The 21,142-nt window shown below is 39.0% G+C and overlaps 1 protein-coding gene across 13 annotated transcripts in view; it reads right to left on the minus strand.

Moving 5' to 3' along the window:
- The window catches only part of ARID1B (AT-rich interaction domain 1B), a 341,753-nt gene that overhangs the window by 241,039 nt on the left and 79,572 nt on the right, over positions 1-21,142 (minus strand). For all 13 annotated transcript variants that reach the window (XM_064509114.1, XM_064509106.1, XM_064509110.1 and 10 more), the window contains one exon: positions 16,542-16,688. In XM_064509114.1, the coding sequence (XP_064365184.1) occupies positions 16,542-16,688 (147 nt within the window). The remainder of the gene's footprint in view (positions 1-16,541; positions 16,689-21,142) is intronic.

Raw genomic sequence — 21,142 nt, forward strand, 5'->3', positions numbered from 1 at the left:
ATAATGTAGATGAAATACACACTTGTTAAAAGTTCTGCTGAAGAAAATAAGATCTAATCATGAAATAGTTTAAATTGTTTTTAATAGAAAATGAAAGCATGGTGAAATCATTAATGTTTGGGGGAAAACACATTTAAAGGCAGCCTGGGTGAGAAATATCATTAAGGCTTCATCCACTTCTACTGCAGCATATTTCAGAGGGATAGCATGACCATCCAGGAAGGTAAGTACCATGATGGCTACACAGAAGAAAAATCATTTACAGAAAGTAATATACTAGACTTGAATTTGAAAAACTCATTAAAAACTATTTTAGTGTCCTTGATTCAGTTGGTTGATCCTTAAAAGACTTCAAGCTTGAGAGCAGTGAATTCTACAGCAGTGTGACAACTGTAAAAGTGAAAACAGACTTTTTTTTCCCCCAGACCACTTCAGAATGGAGGTCAGGACTCAGTAAAACAGCCAAAAGGAGCACACAACCCTACAAGCAAGATTATCTCACTCATCTCTGAAGGGATACTATGAACTAAAAGACAGCAAGTGATATGCTAGTGGCTATACAAAGATCTTCCCTGTTATCACTTACCAAAGTATCTGTTCATTCTGTGTAGGTAAATACACACCAACACATTTTCTCCTCTTTCCACCTTCTGACACAAAAAGCACAATAAAAATATTACTTAGTAGAATGGTGGCATATCCCTATACAGCCGACTCCTACCCCAACCCTAACATGACATATCCCAAGCTTGTATGCTGTCTGACAGTACAAAACAGACAGAGACAGCCAACCTGTAAGCAGAATATTGCAGGTAAGGCTGCACTCATAGGAAAATGCTATGCCCAGGGGCATAACTGGTAATCCCCTCCAACACGCAAGTCTGTATTTAGGTGACAAAGCAAATAACCCCCGCTGATACACATGCTGTATAGATCCTTTGAAGCCAACCCCCTACCACCACCACCACAAAAACCTGAATGGAGCCAAGGAGAGTGGTTATCCTGAGAGACAGTGAGCAAGAACCTGGCATCTACTGCAATATGCTGCTGCTGTTTGTTGACTACTGCTTCACGGGGGACAGCCAACAGTTGCTGCCCTTCTTTTAGGCAGCTATCATTTCCCACATTCAAATCAAGGCAGGATTATAGTGCCCTCAGAAACAAAGGTGATACAGTCAGGTCTTCAGTTTACCAAGTTAATTCAGTCTTCAGTCTTCACTGCAGGCACTAGAGGGATTCAAAAGCTTCAGAGAAGTGCCAAAGTGAAAAGCTCCTTTTCTTTTCCAAGAGGAGGTAATTCATCCAGAAATCATATCTAATACCTCAGACAGAAATCCTACCAGGCATCTGGTGAAATCTGGACAACTTGCCAGCCTGGATGTTTCATTGTTATGAAGATATTTAATCTTTTTCTTCAAAGAAATGCTTTCCCTTCCTAGAGAGCTGCAGCTTCATTGTAACAACTTACCATTTCGAGATCTCTTTTTTAAGCTAATTCAAATAAACGACCACCATGGGAAAACTATTTTCTCCTTTCAGGATCCCAATTATCACAGAATGACAACTAAGTTAACTCTCCAGACACTGCAGAGGAAGAAGGGAAAGACATACTTCCTGTAGCAGCTAGCGGCCAATGCAAAAGACAATCTGACTGTCTGATAACTTCCTGAAAGTTCTGATGGTTTATGGATTGAGCCCCAGTAATACATTTGCTTTCCTAAGATAACTATCTAACTTTGGTAGGTTTTTCCCCCACAGAACCCATTGAAAGCACTCTAAACACAGACAGGATCAAAAAAGCCTCCCACATCTTACAGGAAGAACATTATTTGTTTGGACAGAGTAGCTTCTAGTAATATATCAGGTAGTGTGAGACAACTAACTAGAAAGATGGGTCTTTCTTCCTAAACACACTAATCCATTTTTACATATGTCTTGCCTATGTGGCCTCGAGGAGCCATGTTAAGCTAGTGATGCAGAAAGTGCTTAAACGTGAAATCATTCTCTGAAATCCTTACTTTGCTATTCTTTTCCCTTCATCTCAGCTATCATGTTCCATGGATCACAGAGCATACAAATAGCAGATTTAAACTAAAACAAGACATTTCTTCTAGTTTTCTTCTCTCATATTTGTAATATTCCAGGTGAAAAAAATGCATAAGTTATATTTATATGGCAGTGTGAGTGGTTGGCATTACACAGCCTGATAAATAGCTGTCAAATCTTAATTTACAGGCAAAACCCAAAAAAAGATAGAGTTTCCCTTTGTTCTATAGATTTAAAGTTTGAGTGTGAACGAAGAGATGAGAGAGAACTTGGAAGATGTAATCTGAGACATATAATTTGCAAAAAGTGGTAAAATACGCATTTTATTTCCATGAATTTTCTCATGTTTATAGAGCTTTTTGGACTTTTCCTAAAAAACTGTAGAAGGCTGGGTAGTCCAAGCACACTTTCATTTTCTACACCCATTCCTTCCTTTCCCTGCCCATCCTTTAATAGATAAAGCTATATTAAAAAAACAAAAAAAACAAAACAAAGAAAAGCAGTGCTGGCAGTTTTCTGTGTGTCCCAACTTCATATTCATTTGCGGCAAACGACCACATTAACGTGATGATTCACATATTTCGCACCATCCTGTGTCCTGCCCTGTTAAACTGGTCCTTCCTAAAACTCCTGGAGGAATATCTCTTTCCATCGTACCTGAGGCTCAAAGCTGGGCTGCGAATTCCAGAGTAGCACGGCCCCCCCAAATCAGGAGCTAAAAACGACAGAGCACGTGAGAGAGGCAGGATTTAAAACCTGCTGTTTTTGAAACTTTGCTGCAGCGCGAGTAGGGAGTTGATGGGGCCGGGCGCCCCAGCCAGCAGCACGTGCTGCTGCAGCCTGCCTCCTTGCGCCGAGGCACCTCTCCGAGCAGAAGGCTTGCCCACAGAAACGAGGTCAGAGTAGTGCCCGGAGCTTACAACAGAGCTCAAACCCTGAAGCCAGCTTACAGAATAAAGCAAAAAGCTGCACTGAGAGCAGCTGCTACCTCTAGGCTAATCAAGTGAGGTACCCAAGGATGATACTTGTTCACTTGAGACTAGGAAACATTTTTTCAGCATTTTCTTAGGGGCACGTCTTTAACTGTGCTGGAGGGTAAAGCCAGGACTTCATCTAAAGGCTCATGAAAACCTCTGACTCTGTAAGCAAGGCTTGGAAGAAAAACCCAGAGCATCACCAAGGTGAAACAAAAAGCTGGGAGAGGGGCAAGTTCCTCCCTGTCACCCCCTCCTTTAAATATAAAGCTGTATTCTGTTATAGACAACATTTATATCACAGCCCAGGGACTTACTCCTTAACACTCTGCCGAAGTCTCTCTTAAAAGAAATGAGGTTTACCTATTATTTATCAATAGGAGAATCATAAGAGAAGGTGGTGAAGTTTAGATACAGAAATATCTGTAATAACTTAAGTACAGAGTTTTTTCTCAGCTGAAATCTACTGTTTGGCTAACTTGAATTGTTGGTGGGTAAAAGCATTACTGGCACTGGCTACTGGAGGAAGATGATTAGCTGCATTACCAGTCCCTGTTTCTGCCTAGACTGTGAAGCCACAGATGATCTGCATAACAATCTTTTAATCCAGCCACCATGTGGAAAAATATCTTCGTGCAAGGAGTGGAAAGGGAATGATAATTTATAGAAGGAAGCACCCAGCAGCAGCAGAAATTCAGTGGACTTCACAAAACAACAGTTTAAACAAGAGAAGCAAACTATTTCTCTATTCCTCGAGGTAGAAAAGTCTTTACCACCATTACCACAACCACAATTTTCCAAAAGAAAGCATTTCCAACTGGGCTGGTGTCGGAGGGGCGGAGGAAGGAGGGCAGAAAACAAGTGAAAGAAGTGATGAAAACTCCAAATTCCTTGGGACCAGACCACTGACTGCTCTCTAATACCCCAATGAAGAAACGGTGGCATTCACTAGAAGCTGGTAAAGGACTGCTAGGTAATAAAGTAGCAATAAACCTCCCTTTCCTGCACAGATGAAAAAAGCATGATCTTTGTGAATCCTGTAGGCAGACACATAAAAAATATAAAACCTTACAGATAACTACTTAATTTTCTACCAAAAGACATGCATGTGGAAGATGGGTTTTAGGCAGGTATTTGGCAAGCAGGGAGAAGTGAGAGGAGGAAATGAAGAGCGAGGCTGTGCTCTCCCATAGCTTGATTTATTGAGGGATGGCTTACAAAGAGCAGCAGTTTTTCCCCTCTCTCCCACAACAAAAACACCTAGTAGTTTTGTCAACATGTAAAGGTAAACTTGTTTATGAAGTGGTATCTTATTCATCTTGATTTGCTACTTCATTCTTTGGTGTTTATATCTGATTGCAACAATAAAAAGAACTCTAAGATTTCAGATGCACACTCAGAAATGTATTTTAAATCCTACTACAGTAGAATAGAAATGCAATAAAAGGAAAATACCAGAAAGGATAATGAATATATATAAAATATATATAACCTATATTTAAATAATACATTGTCTTAACAACAAAACAACAATTCAAAATATCAAAAAAAAAACTAAATAAATCTTCACTGAACATCTTCAATTATTAAAGAAAATACAGGCAGCAAATAATACAGTAATAAATTTTATGCCAGAAGATATTAACCAACTCTTATATTCCCCATGTCTAGGGGATAGATATACAATGTGTGTTAATTTAAAGGCTATAAGAGAACACTGTTGCCTTGCAACTAGCCATAAGGTGTAATTTACAAGACCACTAAAATTTGGAATATATACTGTACATGTACAACTTAGGAAAAAAGCAGATTTATTAGTACTTTTCAGACTTTCATCGCTTAATTCATGCTCCTATTCTACTAGCATTTCAGGGTTTTTTTAATAGTATTTGTGTATTTATATCCTGAAACATTTCTGTAGAAAGCTTTGTCTATGCATGGCCATCAGATTAATGACTCATTAAGTAAACACATATTATATGAGCAGGTATCTTCTGGAAAACTCACTCTGTTTAACTTACTTATTGCTGATTTTCAAAGGTACAGATAAAATTATTTCTGGGATATTAATTTTGCTCTCAGAATAAAAATAAAATAAAACGATTGAGTTAACAAGGAGAGTGGTAAGAAGAGCAACAATTGTTATGATTACTAATCTCCTAAAACAAAATAGTTTTTAATCAGCTTGCATTCCAATAGTTTTACTATCAAGTTAATTAATAGACTCCTGTGCCAATATCTAAATGCCAAGCAACTAATGGCACTGAACTATAAATGGCTTTCTCTTCGCTCATGTAGGGATATCTTATAAAGCAAATGCAATTCTATCATTTCAGTGATTTAACGCAGGCTTTGCGAGGTTAATATTCCCAAGTAGCTGCAGAATAAAGAACTGTTTTAATTAACCTTCTACGATTTCAATACTGGGAGAAATCGGAATTTAGAAACTTTAAATAATAATACCACCATAACAACAAGAACAATAATAATACTTTGTGGATCAAAGCCAAACAACTGATTTGAGAACTTTGTTTTCTTTTGAGAAATACATACATATATTTAGATTAAGTTCATTTTACTGTATTTTTAAACTCATAAACAAGACTTTTCTCTAAGCCAAACATACTAGATCCATGCCAGATTTTACATAGGTTTTGTAGCTGAGATGAAAAATGTTTCCTTTCAGGATTATTTACTTTAAAATACTGAAGTTTTTAGATTGTAAAAATGATTAAGTACAACATCCCTATCTCTGCACTACAATACTTGGCAAAAAGAGGTTTCTGTTAAGAAAGTGGGAGGTTGTCTGCTGAATCTACAATCTGACAGCATGCAAACAACTGTCCGCTTACAAATGAAAGACTGAACAGTATTTAGACTTCCCTTCTCTCCCCAGACTATATTTTCTCTCTTTCCAGTTTAGCAAAATGCTCGCACTAAGGAGGCTTATATTGTCAGTTTTTCTTTATGATATTATATACTAACTTCATTTTTGTACATAAAAAAACTTCTAATCATGACTAGGGCCTTCCTGCTTCACTCATCTTACACACATAAATACTGCCGTATGTGCTATCTAGGTTTAGAATGATAAAAAATATGCAATAGAAATTAAACTAAAAATCAGCAGGATAGGGGTTGTGGTAAACATCCCTGACAAACAGGTTTGCAGTGTGCTCTGATCAATCTTCTCCGACTACCCACCCAGATATAACGAAACCCCCATTCGAAGCATGTACCTGAAGAGGGGCACCAACTACTTGCTCCGGAGAAGAAAGCCAAGCTGTAAAATTGCTCCTGCAAACTGAAAGTGGAAAGGCCTACTTTTGGCAGAAAACCATTAATAGCTGAGCAGAGGAAAGAAAGACACAGACTGGGAAAATGATTCAAAACCCTAACTAGGGAACTTTAATGGGAAGGTGCTACAGAATTGTTAAGAACGCAGCAGCAAACACAAACACTTCCATCGACAGTGTTCTGGAAGCTTATAAAACAGAGGAATACATAATTTTGTTACATTTTATAAACAAACAGTAGTACCACTTTGTAATAGAAAATACTTGACCCTTCCGAATAATACCACTTAGCACATCCAAGTTAGTACAGAGATAGATACATGGGGGCGGGGGGGGGGGGGGGGGGGGGGAGTGATACACACTGACATTAAAGGTTTCAAATGTAATAAATAGGAGTTATTTTTCATTTGGCTAAATCACATCTCTAAATGATCTCTTTAAAATTACAGGGCCAAGAAAGTCATCTTGAAGTCTAAAAGCAGTCTTTTGATTTTGGTCATCATGCCTTCAGCAAATACAAGCCTACACTGCCTCAATGCTGGTAATGCTGCTTGATGGTACGCCCTCAATTTCGTGTTTGCGCTCAGCTTTGAGTTTACAAGAAATTATCCTTGTTTTCTGCCTGCACCTATTCGTCTAGTTACTTGATTCTGGAACGCAGCATTCCAAGTCTGACAGGCTAGCACCTATTATGATCTTGTAAATATAGATATTAATCACTGGGGGAGGAGGGGAGAAAAAAAGGAAGGTTTGACATTTACTGGAATGATACAAACAATGCTGAACAAACAGAAGTATTCCCCAAAGGGACAATAATCAGCTATTCCCATTACTGGGAGAAGATGTAGCACAACAGGAGTCGCAGTTTCACTGAACTCCTGAGTTGATTAAGCAACCCTAACTAGGGAGATAAACAGTCATATGCTTAACAACCATTTGCTATTATAGTAGCCCATCACGCTTGTGAACTAAAAGTTTATAAAAAGCAGAAACCTGACTAACTGGCAAGCATTCCAATCCATGAACCTGCACAGGCTGAAATCAAATTTGTCCCTCCTGAAAACATTATGCCCTTAAGAAAAGCCAAGAAAGGATAAATCAATGTTATGTACAAGTATGGTTCCTAAATATTTAAACTGTTTTTCTTTTGTTTTTAAATCACTTCAGCGCTTAGCAAGGCAAGGTAAGGTGACAACAGTGCTGGTCACTGGTTGCTTATCCAGAAGCCAAGATTAAAGCCATGATGAGTGAGTTTGGAACCCAGTTGCTGAAAGCCTGCTCTCCCTCCCTCCTGCCCCCAAATCTATCCAAGTTTTATTATAGATGCAAGAAGCCAAGATTTCATCCTGGTTTTTGCTATCTATCTGATATACCTGAAGCAGGTTGGCAACAAAAGATTCAGTGTACCAAAACACCTGTTTTTATGTGAAGTTATACTGCTGTTTTCCCTTGTCTCTAATTTCACATCCCACAGAAAGGAGGCTGGAAAAGCTGGCAGATATACATACACCTGCCTGAGAATCTTCACCCAGCCACTTGCTTGTCAGACACTTGTCTGCTCACTATGTACAAGCAGGCCTGATTTGCAAAAACCAGCCTACAAATACACAACAGAAGCAAAAGCAGGAACTTTTGCTATAGCTCTGAATTTGGGTTGAGCAATATAAAGGAACCACTTCTTTCTCCCTTGTACCTCTTTACCTTGCAAGGAAAATAATTACTCTTAAGCTAAAAATCAGCCCAGCTTTTCAAGACACTGGGAATATACATTGGGCACTAGACACCTGTGTTGCTGAGACAATGAAAGCCATGAAGGATTTATGGTTCACAACAAGCAGTGGTGTCAGTCACTGTTGATGATGACAGGTGACAATTTATTCTAAACATTAATTTTGATTATGAGTTCTCCTATAACCGTAATAGCCAACTTTCACAAAAGATGCTTTCCTATATTCCTGACAGCAAAATGTCAGATCAATATACCGGCTTGTTCTTTCCTAGATTTCCTGTGGTTTATAATACAACAAATACTAAGCACAACCATTCGTCTAGTGGTGGGGGACTGCAAACACAAGAGTGAAAAGGACAGAACAACAAACAATTTTTATTGTAACTTTAAGCCACAGGCTGCTACATGGTACTTGCAAGACCACATACATTCTGAAAGAAGTTTTACTTAAAATGTGCAGGATTTGAGACCCAACTACAGAACAGCTGACTGTTAATTCTGTGCCAGTTTTCAGTAACCTAAGAGAGTGAGGATTTTGTGAAAAAGAATTGCGGTGAGGTATAAAACTCGAAACTGGACTCACTGAGAGTGATCTGCGTAACTCATTACTGAGTTTGAAATCTGCATGTAACACATATTCCTAACTTACAACAACAGTATCTTTCTGTTGTGTCACACCCTGAAACAGCCTGACAATGTTAATTAACTTAAACATGTTGCTTATTGCACTGTTAAAGGAACTTCAGCAGCTCACATATTACAAAACAAAACTTCATCCTCACAGTACCAAAATCACTTTAATAATTCAATGCAGTTTTGCCACAGCTGTTTTCATGACAGTCATACAGCTTGGACATGAAAACAGATTAATTAGTTTCACATTTTGTTCACACTTTGTGACTGGTTCAAATCAGGTAACATTTTATTTGTCCCATGTTGCACTGACTCAACACGAGGCACAAATACCTGCGTAAGAACGTTCAGGTAATAACCCAAGACTTGTGACAGACTCAAACTACTGTCACCAGTTCAGAAATAAACCTGAAATTTATGGCTCTCATTGATCCCAGAAGAGAACTGAATCAATTTCCCCCAGTTACTAGTGCAAAATAAACATTTTATTAAAAACAACTGGCTCCTAGTGCAGACTTGTTCAATGCAGGGACCCTCTTAGCTTGCTAAAGACCCTCAGAGCAGCCTCACGCAACAGGCGCTCCCTCCTTCCCCTTCCCTCGGGGCCCGCGAGCCTGGGCTCTTTGCACCACGCTGCTCTCCTCTTCCACAGGCGCCAGCTGCACGACCTGTTCACGCTGGAGACTTCTCACACTGCAGACCTTAACAGGAAGAGACGGCCATGTAGATCTTCAATCCCTGCCCTCCCGCTGCGGTAGACTGTTGCCATACACTTGCAGCTAGATGGACAGGGTGTGGGGTTCAAGGTGGCTGGAGAGAAGCTTCAGCGCCTTGCGGGAGTGGAGCCAGCCCTGCGCCCGCAGGCTGACGGACAGAGGCCCACAGCCTCTCCGCACAATCTCTTCCCATCTCGCCAGCCGCGCTGCCTTCCTGGTTTGGATGCCTTTCCGTTTAGGAATTCTGAAGCAGTTAACAAATTCTTACTGGCCTGGACTGAATTCAGCCCCCTGCCCCACTCTCAAAAGGAAAGACCAGTTGTTCTGCTCTGTATTTGTGTCATGACAATTCAGGCCGGAAAAAAATAATCTCACCAAAATCAGTAGGTGTTATCTATACAAGGGGAAAAAACAAGGTTTTTGGCCAGCTTTTAAAATGTTTTAATAAAACCTGATAGGGAGGTGGGTTTGTTTGTTTGCTTGTTTATAAAACATTTTCTCCTTTTAAATAAAAGCAGACTAAACACTGAGCCTGAACTACCTGACTGTTCCTTTAAGGCATTTACAGAAATCACAGTAACCACAAGGAGATGGTTTAAAAATACACGCACACAGCCTCTTCGTGCACAATGCTAACCAGAAAGACCAATGCCCCAGAAGAGTGCACACAAATGCCCCACCTCAAGGATGTGCCACACTTTTCCCCCCCCCTTTTAATCTCAAGCCTGTGTGTGAGAAAAGGGATCAGCATAACCCCACTCTATTCTGAAATCTTACATGCAAAAAGCTTCCAGGAGTACTTTAAACAAAAGATGACTTCAGGATAACAATAACAGGTGCAGAATAAAATCACTGTTTTTGTTTGAATAAGAGTGAGACCATAATTATTTTGCGGATCCATTTCACCTCTCAAAAAAGTGGTATAGTCCCAACTCATAAAAATAACACATTAAACCTCAAAGGCATGATCCTCTCTCGATATATACGAACACATGCTACATAAAACAAGAAAATATATAAACATGGCTGTTTAAAAGCCAGTTGGAAAGCATAAGAATCTGAAATACACATCACACTATCTTAACAAAATAATGTTTAATGATGACAGTTTAAGTTTACAATTACATGACATTCTTGAGCAAAATATCACTTCTACTTATGGCAAAAGATGTAAAACTGCAAAAACAACTTAAGCATTTATTCATTTATATGCCATTTCAAGATGAAAAACCCTGCCAAGAGCAATACTGTAGTAGTATAGCACATCTTTCTCTCTCTCGCTTTTTTTCCCCCTCTTTTAAAGAGCAGTAAAGGTAAAAAACCCAAAGTTTTGTAAAAGAGGATATACCTACATCTACTGGCAATATCTGATGATCAATGAATCTGCTACTGCAATACATTTGCTTAAAACAAAGCTCTTCCTTTACTAGTTTTTACACAGAAGGCTCCTGGTATGAAGAGGAGATGACTGACACTGTCTTACAATACAGCTCTATAATAAGCAATGCCAGTATTACTATCAAATCACCTCTTAGGAAGCTCCCTCCCCCCCATCTCATAGTCAATTTAACAAAGTTCTAAGCAACTTGTAATTCAAACATTCAAATAAATTCCACTCTCCCTCTTCCCCTCTATGCTGATTAGGAGAACAGAAAGTCACAAGCCAGTGGAACAGTGCCACAGATGACTTTATCTGTTTACTTTTAATGACAACATTGCACACTGAATTCAAGTGAATCATGGCTAAGGAGCAATGGTTTCACACTTCCATTATACGTGAGAAATGAAGAAGAATACCAATTCCAAGGCACAATATTAAGTGTTACACCTGGCTGCAGAAGCTCCCTCATGTTCTTTCTAAAAGAGCAAAACCAAAACATTATTTGTATGAAATTTCATATCACTTTTCTTCTCATAATAAAATACCTGATCATCACACTACAGGATTCTACATAAAAGGAAACTGATGGCAAGAAAAAGTCCATCATTTGTCCAGAATAAACACTACTTTCAGCTTGATGATCTCCAAAATAAATACATACACACAAACCTACAAAGGAAATAAGGAAAGGAAGATACAGTAGGGAAGAGAAGGCAAATTACTAGGAAGCCTCTTTTTTCCCCAATCTGACATCCTTCTTCTCCATCCTGAAGTAAAATCAGTTCAATTACAGTCACATCACAAAGAATGTAATCATGGAGAAGGTTTATTTATCCTAAAACAGAACATGAAACTTCTCCACCTCACAACTGCTCCCCTGTTACAATCTAGTCCAGTTTCCAGTCCGGCAGGCACAGAATATGACCCACAGAAGCCTGCACAGAGAGAGTCAGAAAGGCTGATGGAATTGCATGGGTAATGCTCTTATTTATGTTTGGGAACCCTTTAATACTATCTAAGACTGGTTTAAAAAAAATGCACACATTTTGCAAGGCTTCTACTATAAAATGACTGAGCTGAGAAAATGCAATTATGAAACTTTTTCTTTTCTTTTCTTTTTTTTTTTTTAACAAGAGCAAGGAGAATGAGAACAATCTTAATTTTCTCCTACTGCAGTGCCTTCAATAGCAGATATAGCTTCTCTTTCTCCCTGAACACAAAGTGGAGTAAAAATAATTTCTGTTTACCTGTTACTAATTGGGAGAGTTAGTGCCACCCAAACCTCAATAATCTTTCACAGCAATTGTCATAATTTCTACTTATTTCATTTCTATAAATGCACTCAACATGAACTTGAATTTTAAACCAGAAGAAGCTCTTCGATGTTACAGAAGACCTGACATGCTACATAAATATAGCCAAGAACAGAGAAGAGAAAAAACAGTGACTTGCTTCTTTCAAAGCACCTCACACCTCAGAGTTCAGGAAACACGTGCAGTAAGGCACTGCCTTACATACTTCTGACAGCAATGTAGCCTACCTTCAAACTTCATAAAGAGGTCCAGAATTAGGCAGACTCTATAGCACATCTGATCTCGAGACAGACATTTTGGAGTCAGATGCTTACAGTTAACGTGAAGGTGGAATCTAATTTTTCTCAGAACTTCTATGCAAAATTAACACTCTTTCTTAGGTGGCTTCAAAACGATTTCCCTAGCCAAGGCGGCAGGCAGCCACAGTCAACACTGGGGAAATAAAGGACCATCTCATGTAAAAGTTACGAACGTTTGGCCATCGTTCGAGGGTTAGGATCATGAACTGAGTAAACATTCAATGCCTCTGGAAATTCGTCAAATGCAGTTGCCTATTGTAACGGTATAATAACAGGAACATCCTGCTCAGCGGAGTGAATGTCTTCCATGTCACTAGCGTACATGCTGAAATGGTATTTGTCTCTCTTTAGACCACTGTTTGTTACTCTGAGCAGTACTGTCCTTTTAATTTACACCTCCTTACTGATCTGACTTCATCTGTTGCCACTTTCATTATTTAGACTGTAAACTCCTTGGGGCAAAGATGGCCTTTTTGTTATGTATTCATAAAACAACTATAATAACAATGTCCTGATCCATGACCGGGGGTCCCATAAGCAACTTCAATATTATTAGAGTGATTTTCTTTTGGATCATTATCCAATCATGCTGTCCAGGAAAAATACTCCTAGTCTACAGTTCTTCCATAATTTTGGATAGCCAGCATGCAGGAAAAAGGTCTTCCGAGGCCAGTTTCTCTTCCTGAGGCCAACATCCTGAAACAATTACCTTTATACACTCCTCAAAGATGTGACAGTTCAATAGTAGGACTTGCTAATAGCAATTTTGGATGGGAAAAAGCAACAAAACCAATATAAAATTCAAGAAAATGGTGAATGAAGAGTACAGAAAACATGTGTGAAGTTCATCTACAGATTGAGAAGAACAACAAGACTGAGGATGATGGATAGAGCCAATCTTTGGAGACTGGCAGGATAGAGCCAGGATGACTGATAGGAGGTTTTGCCTCATGCCTCCTAATTGACAGAATTATCTAAACAGGAAATACTGATATTTTAAGAGTGTGGGGAAAAAGGAAAGATAGACTAACTCATGCAACAGGTATAATATGATTTTATAATTTAAAATTATATTTTGAATACTTAAATCCAGTATTAAATCACAGCATCACAAATTCATGCAATTTTGAAGGGGCCTTCAAAAGAGAAGTCAACTAGCCAAACATCCTGATCAAAGCAAGTCTACTGAGGACAGGCTGCTTGTGCACCTTGTCCGGTCAAATTTTGAGCATCTCCAAGGATGGAGATTCTATAGGTTCTCTAGACCCCTCTTCCAGTGTTTGAAAACCCCCATGGTAAAATTATTTTTTCTTTTATTGAGTTGGAATTTCCCATGTCCCAACTTGTGTCCACTGCCTCTTATCCTTCCACTGTACACCTCTGAGAAGAGTTCAGCTCTGCTCTCTCCACATCCTCCCATTAGGCAGTGGTAAACAGCAGTAAGACCTCCCCAAGCCTTCTCTTCTTAAGGCTCCCCAATATACCAAATTCAGTGAATTCTGCCCTTTAAACTCTTAAAACTGTATGTCTCTCTACTCCTATCTCTCTTGCTAAAATTTTAATCAACTATCTTTTGAAAAATCATTTAAAAATTATGATCTCATATAAGCAGAGAGGATTAAAAATCTTTGTCTCGGCAGCAGAATGCGACATACACTCACAAATTCTTGCCAGTATTAGTTTTTGCATCCTGTACTGACGGCTTACCATTTCACAGTAACTCTACCTTGGGTCATCAACAGAGAAAGAACACTGCTGCTGAAGTTTCAAAAGAACAGACTTCAATTTCCTTTGATTTAGGAATTTGGTCTCTAGATTAGCAGTTCCCAAACAACAAGAAAGAACAGTGGTGAAGTTTTACACAGGAACGATATAGAGGAGGTGTTCAGCCTAATAAGCGTTCTTGAGAAAGGCTTATGGACCCAGCCATGGAACCAGTCTGGAGAAGTGGAAAAGAAAAGGAGCAAGTGTGAAGGTGTTAAAGAATACTGCCTTTTTAAGTAACTGCAGTTGATTTTTATAATCTATACAAAACAGTCACATCTACATACAAATATTCCTGAAGAAGCCTGCATAATTCAGACCCTGGGATTAGAGTTTGAAATTCAGTAAAGATTGGTCGCTACTGAAGAACAGGATAAACAACAAACTGTTCACAAGCCATGAATGATTTCCAGTGTGATTGCCACACCAAGGCGTATCAAATGCAAGGCTGATGTACATAAGGAGCTGACGTATAATATGAATTTGCAGATTCTGGCAAAAATGCCTGCTGAATTTGAGACCACAGCATCATCCCGAGTGCCTGTATCTAGACACTCACCCAGTCTACCCTCAAATCCTCAGTGAAACTGTTTGACTACAGGCAGGCTGATATTTTCTCCTACCTGTGAATCTCCTTGGCTTTCTCTTTGCCTCAGCTCTAGACAATCTGTAATACATGGGAGGCTTTCCTCTCATTTTGGTTTTATCTTCTTCTGTGATACCCTTTACTTCACTGCGCAAACTTTCAGTTTACTCACTATGATGGCAAAAAGTATGTAATTGGAACATGTATTAACAGATAAATCAGTATCTTGTTATTTCATATGCCCTTCTGCAGAGTCGTACGTTTCATGTATTTTTTTAAACTGAAATGCTCAATCCATTCAACTGACAATATGTAAAATACAATGATGGCAGCAAGGCAGCAACGTAAAATTTAATTTCACAAACTGTGATATGTGCACATGGGAGGAGCTGCGTTTCCTTAGAAATTAAAGAGCCCTACTACTATTCCATAGGCTGTATTATTAGGACTTAACCAGCTAAGACTCTACCAAGATGCCTATACACAATATTTACAAGTAGTAGAGAAACCAGGCATTTAATGCCAAAGTAAAAAAAGGAGAAAATTAAATGAAAAGATGAAACTGCAATCTCTGAAGTCACAGTTACAAACAAACCAAAAGATGGAAAGGAGTGACATTTTCAAAAATACCACAGATACAATTAATTCTATTCCATAAATGATCCAGCATTTTAATGAAAAAAGTTAATTCTCAGTGGAATTTTAAAATGTAGATGAAGAAAAATTAACATGTAATTACACAGTCAAATTATCATAACTTTACTTTAAAATCAAAGGAGGGGAGCCTCCTGTATCATTGCTACTTATGGCATCTTTTGTTAGTTTATTTTACACTCTTTTTATTTCAAGTTAAGATTTCTACATTGCCCCAGCATTATTCTAAAACATTAATCAACCAAGCCTGACAGAATTCCCCAGGAATCTGCAGGAAGTGATGATGCTTCCACTAATACCGAGTCTTGAGCAACTCACTTTTCTTAGATTTCCCAAGATGATGAGTATGCTTTAGCTTCATCCTTCCATTTCCAGATCATCTATCCTGTGGACAGAACTTAGCCTGCACATACAGCTGTATGAACTACAGATATCCAAGATTTGTTCAGTACATAAAATTTGGGTATTTCTCAAGCTCTGGGAAGTAGATCCATAGACTACTTCTGATCTTACTTAAAAACAAAATCACTTAATGGCTGACGCATAAAACACAAATCAAGAACTGCAACAAGTATTGAATTATGCAGTTTAACTAACTGGATGCACAAACTGAAAACATTCAAATTCATACTTTCAATATCAATTAAAAATATGTCTTGAGCAGCTCTCTTGCCAAAGTGGATCCAGAAGGTCTTGAACTCCTCTAGCCTCCTCAAAAATGAAACAAAGTGAAAAACAAAACCATGACCATATTAGATGCAGGAGCTATCAACAGCATCTGTCTTCTAAAAAGAATGCATGAAGGGAAAACAGAACAAAAATCAAAGAAAATCTCCAACCTCCACTGACATCTGATCAAGAAACTGTTACTTCACTTTTAAAAAAAAAAAATTAATAGTTGCTGGGGTATATAAATTGGCTTTATTCAAAAAAGCTGAATGAAAACAAATCCTGAAAGTGCATGCATGTGTATTTGTTTGTATATCCCCCAAGACTTTTTGAAAAGATGTCTGATTCTTTATTTAATTTCGTTTTTAACTGTGTTATCTTGTAAAGAGGTGGGGTGGGGTTGGGTTTTGCTTGTTTTACACAGAACATTTTTATATTTCATGCTCCTGGGTGATTGCAAGCAATGGAAGACTGTGCTTACCTGCTGAGCCTGGTACCTCTGCTGGGCCTGCGACAGATATTGTGCCTGGGGTGGCAGATGCTGAGGCTGCGGCTGCTGGTTGTAATATGGTTGCTGGCCCTGCTGGCAGTAGCCGCTTACACCTTGCTGACCATACTGAGGAGGTATCTGTTAGAAGAACCAAGCAAAGCAAATACATGAGTCAAGACACAGGACAACATGAAGCTGAGCTAGGTTACAGCTGTATGCTAACCTGAATGGAAGAGATATCCTCAGCTATAAACCTGACTCAACAGTCCTACTCTTTCACTCAATGGTAAATGCAAGTCCTTAGATCCTCTTGCAGCACATCAGCCTGAGCGCTCTACGTAGTTTCTCTTTTCAGGAAGAACATCTGAGGGAAATACTACGCTTCTGAGCATCACTATCCCATAATATCCAGTCTCAAAATACAGAAACAGTTATTTTAAATACGTTGGTTTTCCACAGGCACACTTCTCAGGCAGATCTGGAGAGGAATTATGCTGATGCGTTGACCCAAAAGTAGAACCATGGAAAGAAGGCATAACTCTAAAATAGGCTTTGAAAGAGAAATGTCATTTTTGCAGAGGAATAAGGTACTATTTTTTGTGAAATCTTCTGCTGATAACCCCCAGATTTCAAATTTTGTGTAACCACATGTGTTTAAGATTTCCCCAAAAAACCTGTGGTTGGGCAGTTTTTTGTTTTTGTCAAATTCAATCTTTCTCACTTGCTTAGATACATCTTTTGGAAAAAACAGAACAATGGATTCAAGCGAACATTGCAACATAAAACAACCTCCTACCAGTCCAATTAATGGACAAAACAGGACATGTATTGTACAATGGAAAAAAAGAAAAAAAAAACCACACAGGCAGATAATTAAATTTATAACCAAAATCAAGTCCATTAGAGTTTTTATCAGAGGAAATTTTGGTGTCAATTTAGTTTGTAAGCCCTGCATCAGTAGGCATAGACATAGGCATAGACATTTCTTGCAATATTTGAAAAAGCAGACTTTCAACAAGCTCACAATACTGTATCTATATTGCCCCTATTTTAGGCACCTGTCTTTTCTCCCCAGAACACTGGTATTTCAGATTATTTCAGATGACAGATACAGTATAGGATTTCTCCCTTCTAGGATGGATCTCTCATAGGTCCCAAGCTTCTCTGTCCTATGCACATGTCTTGGATATCTGAGGACATCTGAAATGGTACTAAATACCAATATCTGAATTGTTCCTGTTGAGTCTCTGATACATAGATAAATCTATTTACTCAACATATTAAATACATGCCCATTCTGCCTAAGGTTAACTGATAACATTCATTCAGCAATATTTGCCAGGCAATAATAATAATATAAAGTCAAATTTAAATGTGTTTACAATTCTATGTCCAAGAACAAGCTGTTGTTTTTACTATCACAGCTTAATTTGTTCCTATTACCTCTGTCAGAAGTTGATAGCCATACTTCTTGCTAACTCCCAATACCAGCACTGTAACCCCAGTCCTGCGCTTGTTTTCTTTGCTTGCACTTCAATTTCCTTCACCATCATGTGACAGGCAACTGAGATGCCTGCGTGACCAAATTAACCGTTTTGATAAATGCCCTCTCCTCTGCTGATGCAGGGATGAACCAGTTAAAACGCAAACCAAAATGGGTTTGTTGGAACTATCATCAGGCAAACCGGCAGCTGGAGTCTGGGATCTGACAGCAAACCACAAGGCAATTTGCCTGCCAGCTGCAAAGGTCACAGCGCCTGGACTAGTTCCTAGGAAACGCTAAGCAGAAACCTATGCTGTGGTCTATCTGGGTCCCAGTAACACTGGAAAGAGAAGGAAGGAGATCCTGACAGCAAAATATAGGCTAGTGGAGCAAGAAGGAAAGACTGAGTTTAAATGCCTGGTTGACAAGATGGTGTAAGAGCAATGAAGTCAGATTCATCAGCAACTGGAGCATTTCTGGAAAAAAGACATTTGTACAGGAGGGCTGGAACTCACCTAACACAGGAACAAGGTTGCTGGTACCTTTAAAATTCACTTTCTTGATTTTTTTAACTGCAGAGAAGGGTTTAGAAGAACACATGGTTCAAGCACGACATTCTACTATAAGTGAAGACATGGAGATTCTGGGTCATCAAGCAAAGACTGTGAGAAGAAAGAATGAAAACAGGAAAGCTGACTGCAGACTAAACAGGTGACAAGAAGAAAACCCAGTGGTACACTGGCTTCTATACAAAGGGTGGGAGCAGAAGAAAAGCGTGCAGCACTAGAAAACCAAACCTCAGACAAAAGCACTGACATAGCAGTCATAGCGGAAATTTGGTAAAGCGGAGACAATCAGTGGAACACTATTTTGTGTCATCCTAGGACACAAAATACACAGGGAAGATAACCAATGGTAAGGCAACACTATATGCTACAGCAAGTTTAGAAACAAATCAAAACAAAATCCCACCTCAACAAGCAGCAGAGGCCTGGAGTTACAAAACACATCGATTCTGATCAGGAACAAGTGCCAGGACCATCATGCCCGGCCAGACTATGGCAACACTGACAGCAGCATACTGAGCGAGATCAGCTAAGGCAGGTTATAAAACAGTAACGGGAGATTTCAACAAGTTGCAAGCAGACTAAGCAAATGGAATATAACGCAGAGATCAAGGCATCAGATAACCGCCAAAAGTTGTTCCACCAAGCTGCTGGTCTGGGTGCCTACATGAGGAGACACGGCACTTGGTTTAGTCCTAAGCAGCATGAGTAATCCAATTCTCTGTCCTACAGCTGCAGAACCACTAGGTATCGGTAGCCATAACACATTTCAATAGAGCATCCCTACAGGAACAACAAAAACTAAAGGGGCTACTAAGCTCGTGCTTAACTTCAAAATGCGTAACTACATAAAAAGGGGAAATCTTGTTAAAAGGAAGTTATAACAGACAGATAGAGAATTAAAACCTGACTGGCAGCATCAAAGCTGCTTAACAACAACCACATGCAAAGCACAGAACAAATGTTCACCACCTATTAACAAAGACCTGAGAAGACCAAAGGGACATCAGCATGGCTCATAACAGGTTACTAGAAGCAAAAAGGCATCCTTCAAAAAGCTCAAATCAAGTCCCAATGAAGAAAACAGAAAAGATCGTAAACGCCATCACTTTAAATGTAGTAAATGAAATAAGGCAGGCCAGAAAGAGTTGGAGGAACAGCTAGGAAAGGGAATCAAATAAGTAATAAATCATTCTTCAAACACATCAGGAGCAGGAGGTCTGCCAGAGAGTCTGAAGTGCCAAGTGATGATCATGTTATAAAAGGAGATTCAGAGAAAACAGGGCCATCAAACAGAAGCTTAATGACTTTTTTGCACTGCAGTGTACTATGGAAAAATCTTGGGATGTTCCCATGCTGCAATCCTTTGGAAGGGACTCAAAGAGTGTGTCTGAAACTGATGAGACTATGGAGCAAACTGACAAGTAATGCTCAAGACCATACAGTATCACCCCACAGGTCTAAATGAACTCAACAATGAAATAGCTGTATTAGTATGGTCATGGTACGTAACATGTAACTTGGAGCTGCCCTGGTACCTGGAGTATGGCTTAAAGAGAGAGATCTGATGAATTTAAGACTGTAAAAGACTGATGACTGTTTTGGACAAATCAGTACAAGCAAGATGAAAATCACAATTAGGAAACATCACACAGCTTTTGCAAAGAAAGTCCCACTGTGCAAACTTCTCAGATTTATCTGAAGGGGTTAAACACAAAGGTTCTGAGAACTGCAACAAGAATGATCAAAGGCATGGAACAATTCCGTCCAAAGAGGATAATTACCTAGAACTCTTCAAGTCTGGAAAAGAGACAATGAAGTGAGAATAGGATAGAAAGCTACAAAATCATAATGCCCAACCCAACAATTAGGAGGCATCAAATGAAGCTGGTAAAAGAAAATTTCAAAACAAAAGGTAGGTAAGTTCTCTAGCCATGGAGGTAGCAGATGTCTGAAACTCCTTGTCAAAGGATGCTTTGGATGCTGAAAGTATACATGGGCTCACATGAAGACTGGACAAGTTCACAAAAGACAGATCCTTTGAGGGTTACCAAATATGTAGAGACACATCTGGCTCAGGAAGTCCCTGAGCTGAAAACAGCTGGAGGCTTGAAGAGTTTTAGGGGGAAGTATCACATCCTTGCTTTATTCTTACTCTTCTCTAGGCATCCAACTGAAGCCTTCTCATGGACTACACGAGCCCCTTATCTAATCCAATATAGCCATTCCTATGTTCTAGTCACCTCTTTACAGTACATATTTATCTCCTGGATAAAATGATGAAAATACAGCCTGCAAGATATCCAAGTAACAAACTGAAGCAACCTAAAGAGACTGTAAAATCCTGATTGCCAGAAGCTGGGAGAATGCTCCAATTTCTTAAATGTTATCCCTAGCAATCTGCTTCTGCACATTGTTGTAAAAAATGGTACTGGGCTTTTTTTCTGACTTTATATAATAGCTATTTATGTTAGAATTTTTCTCCATATTCTCCCAATCCAGGTTGGGAAAAAAAAAAAAAGTGCTCATGTTACATGTACTTT

The sequence above is a fragment of the Dromaius novaehollandiae genome, chromosome 3 (genome assembly GCF_036370855.1).
Source record: "Dromaius novaehollandiae isolate bDroNov1 chromosome 3, bDroNov1.hap1, whole genome shotgun sequence".
In the NCBI taxonomy this organism is placed as follows: domain Eukaryota; kingdom Metazoa; phylum Chordata; class Aves; order Casuariiformes; family Dromaiidae; genus Dromaius; species Dromaius novaehollandiae.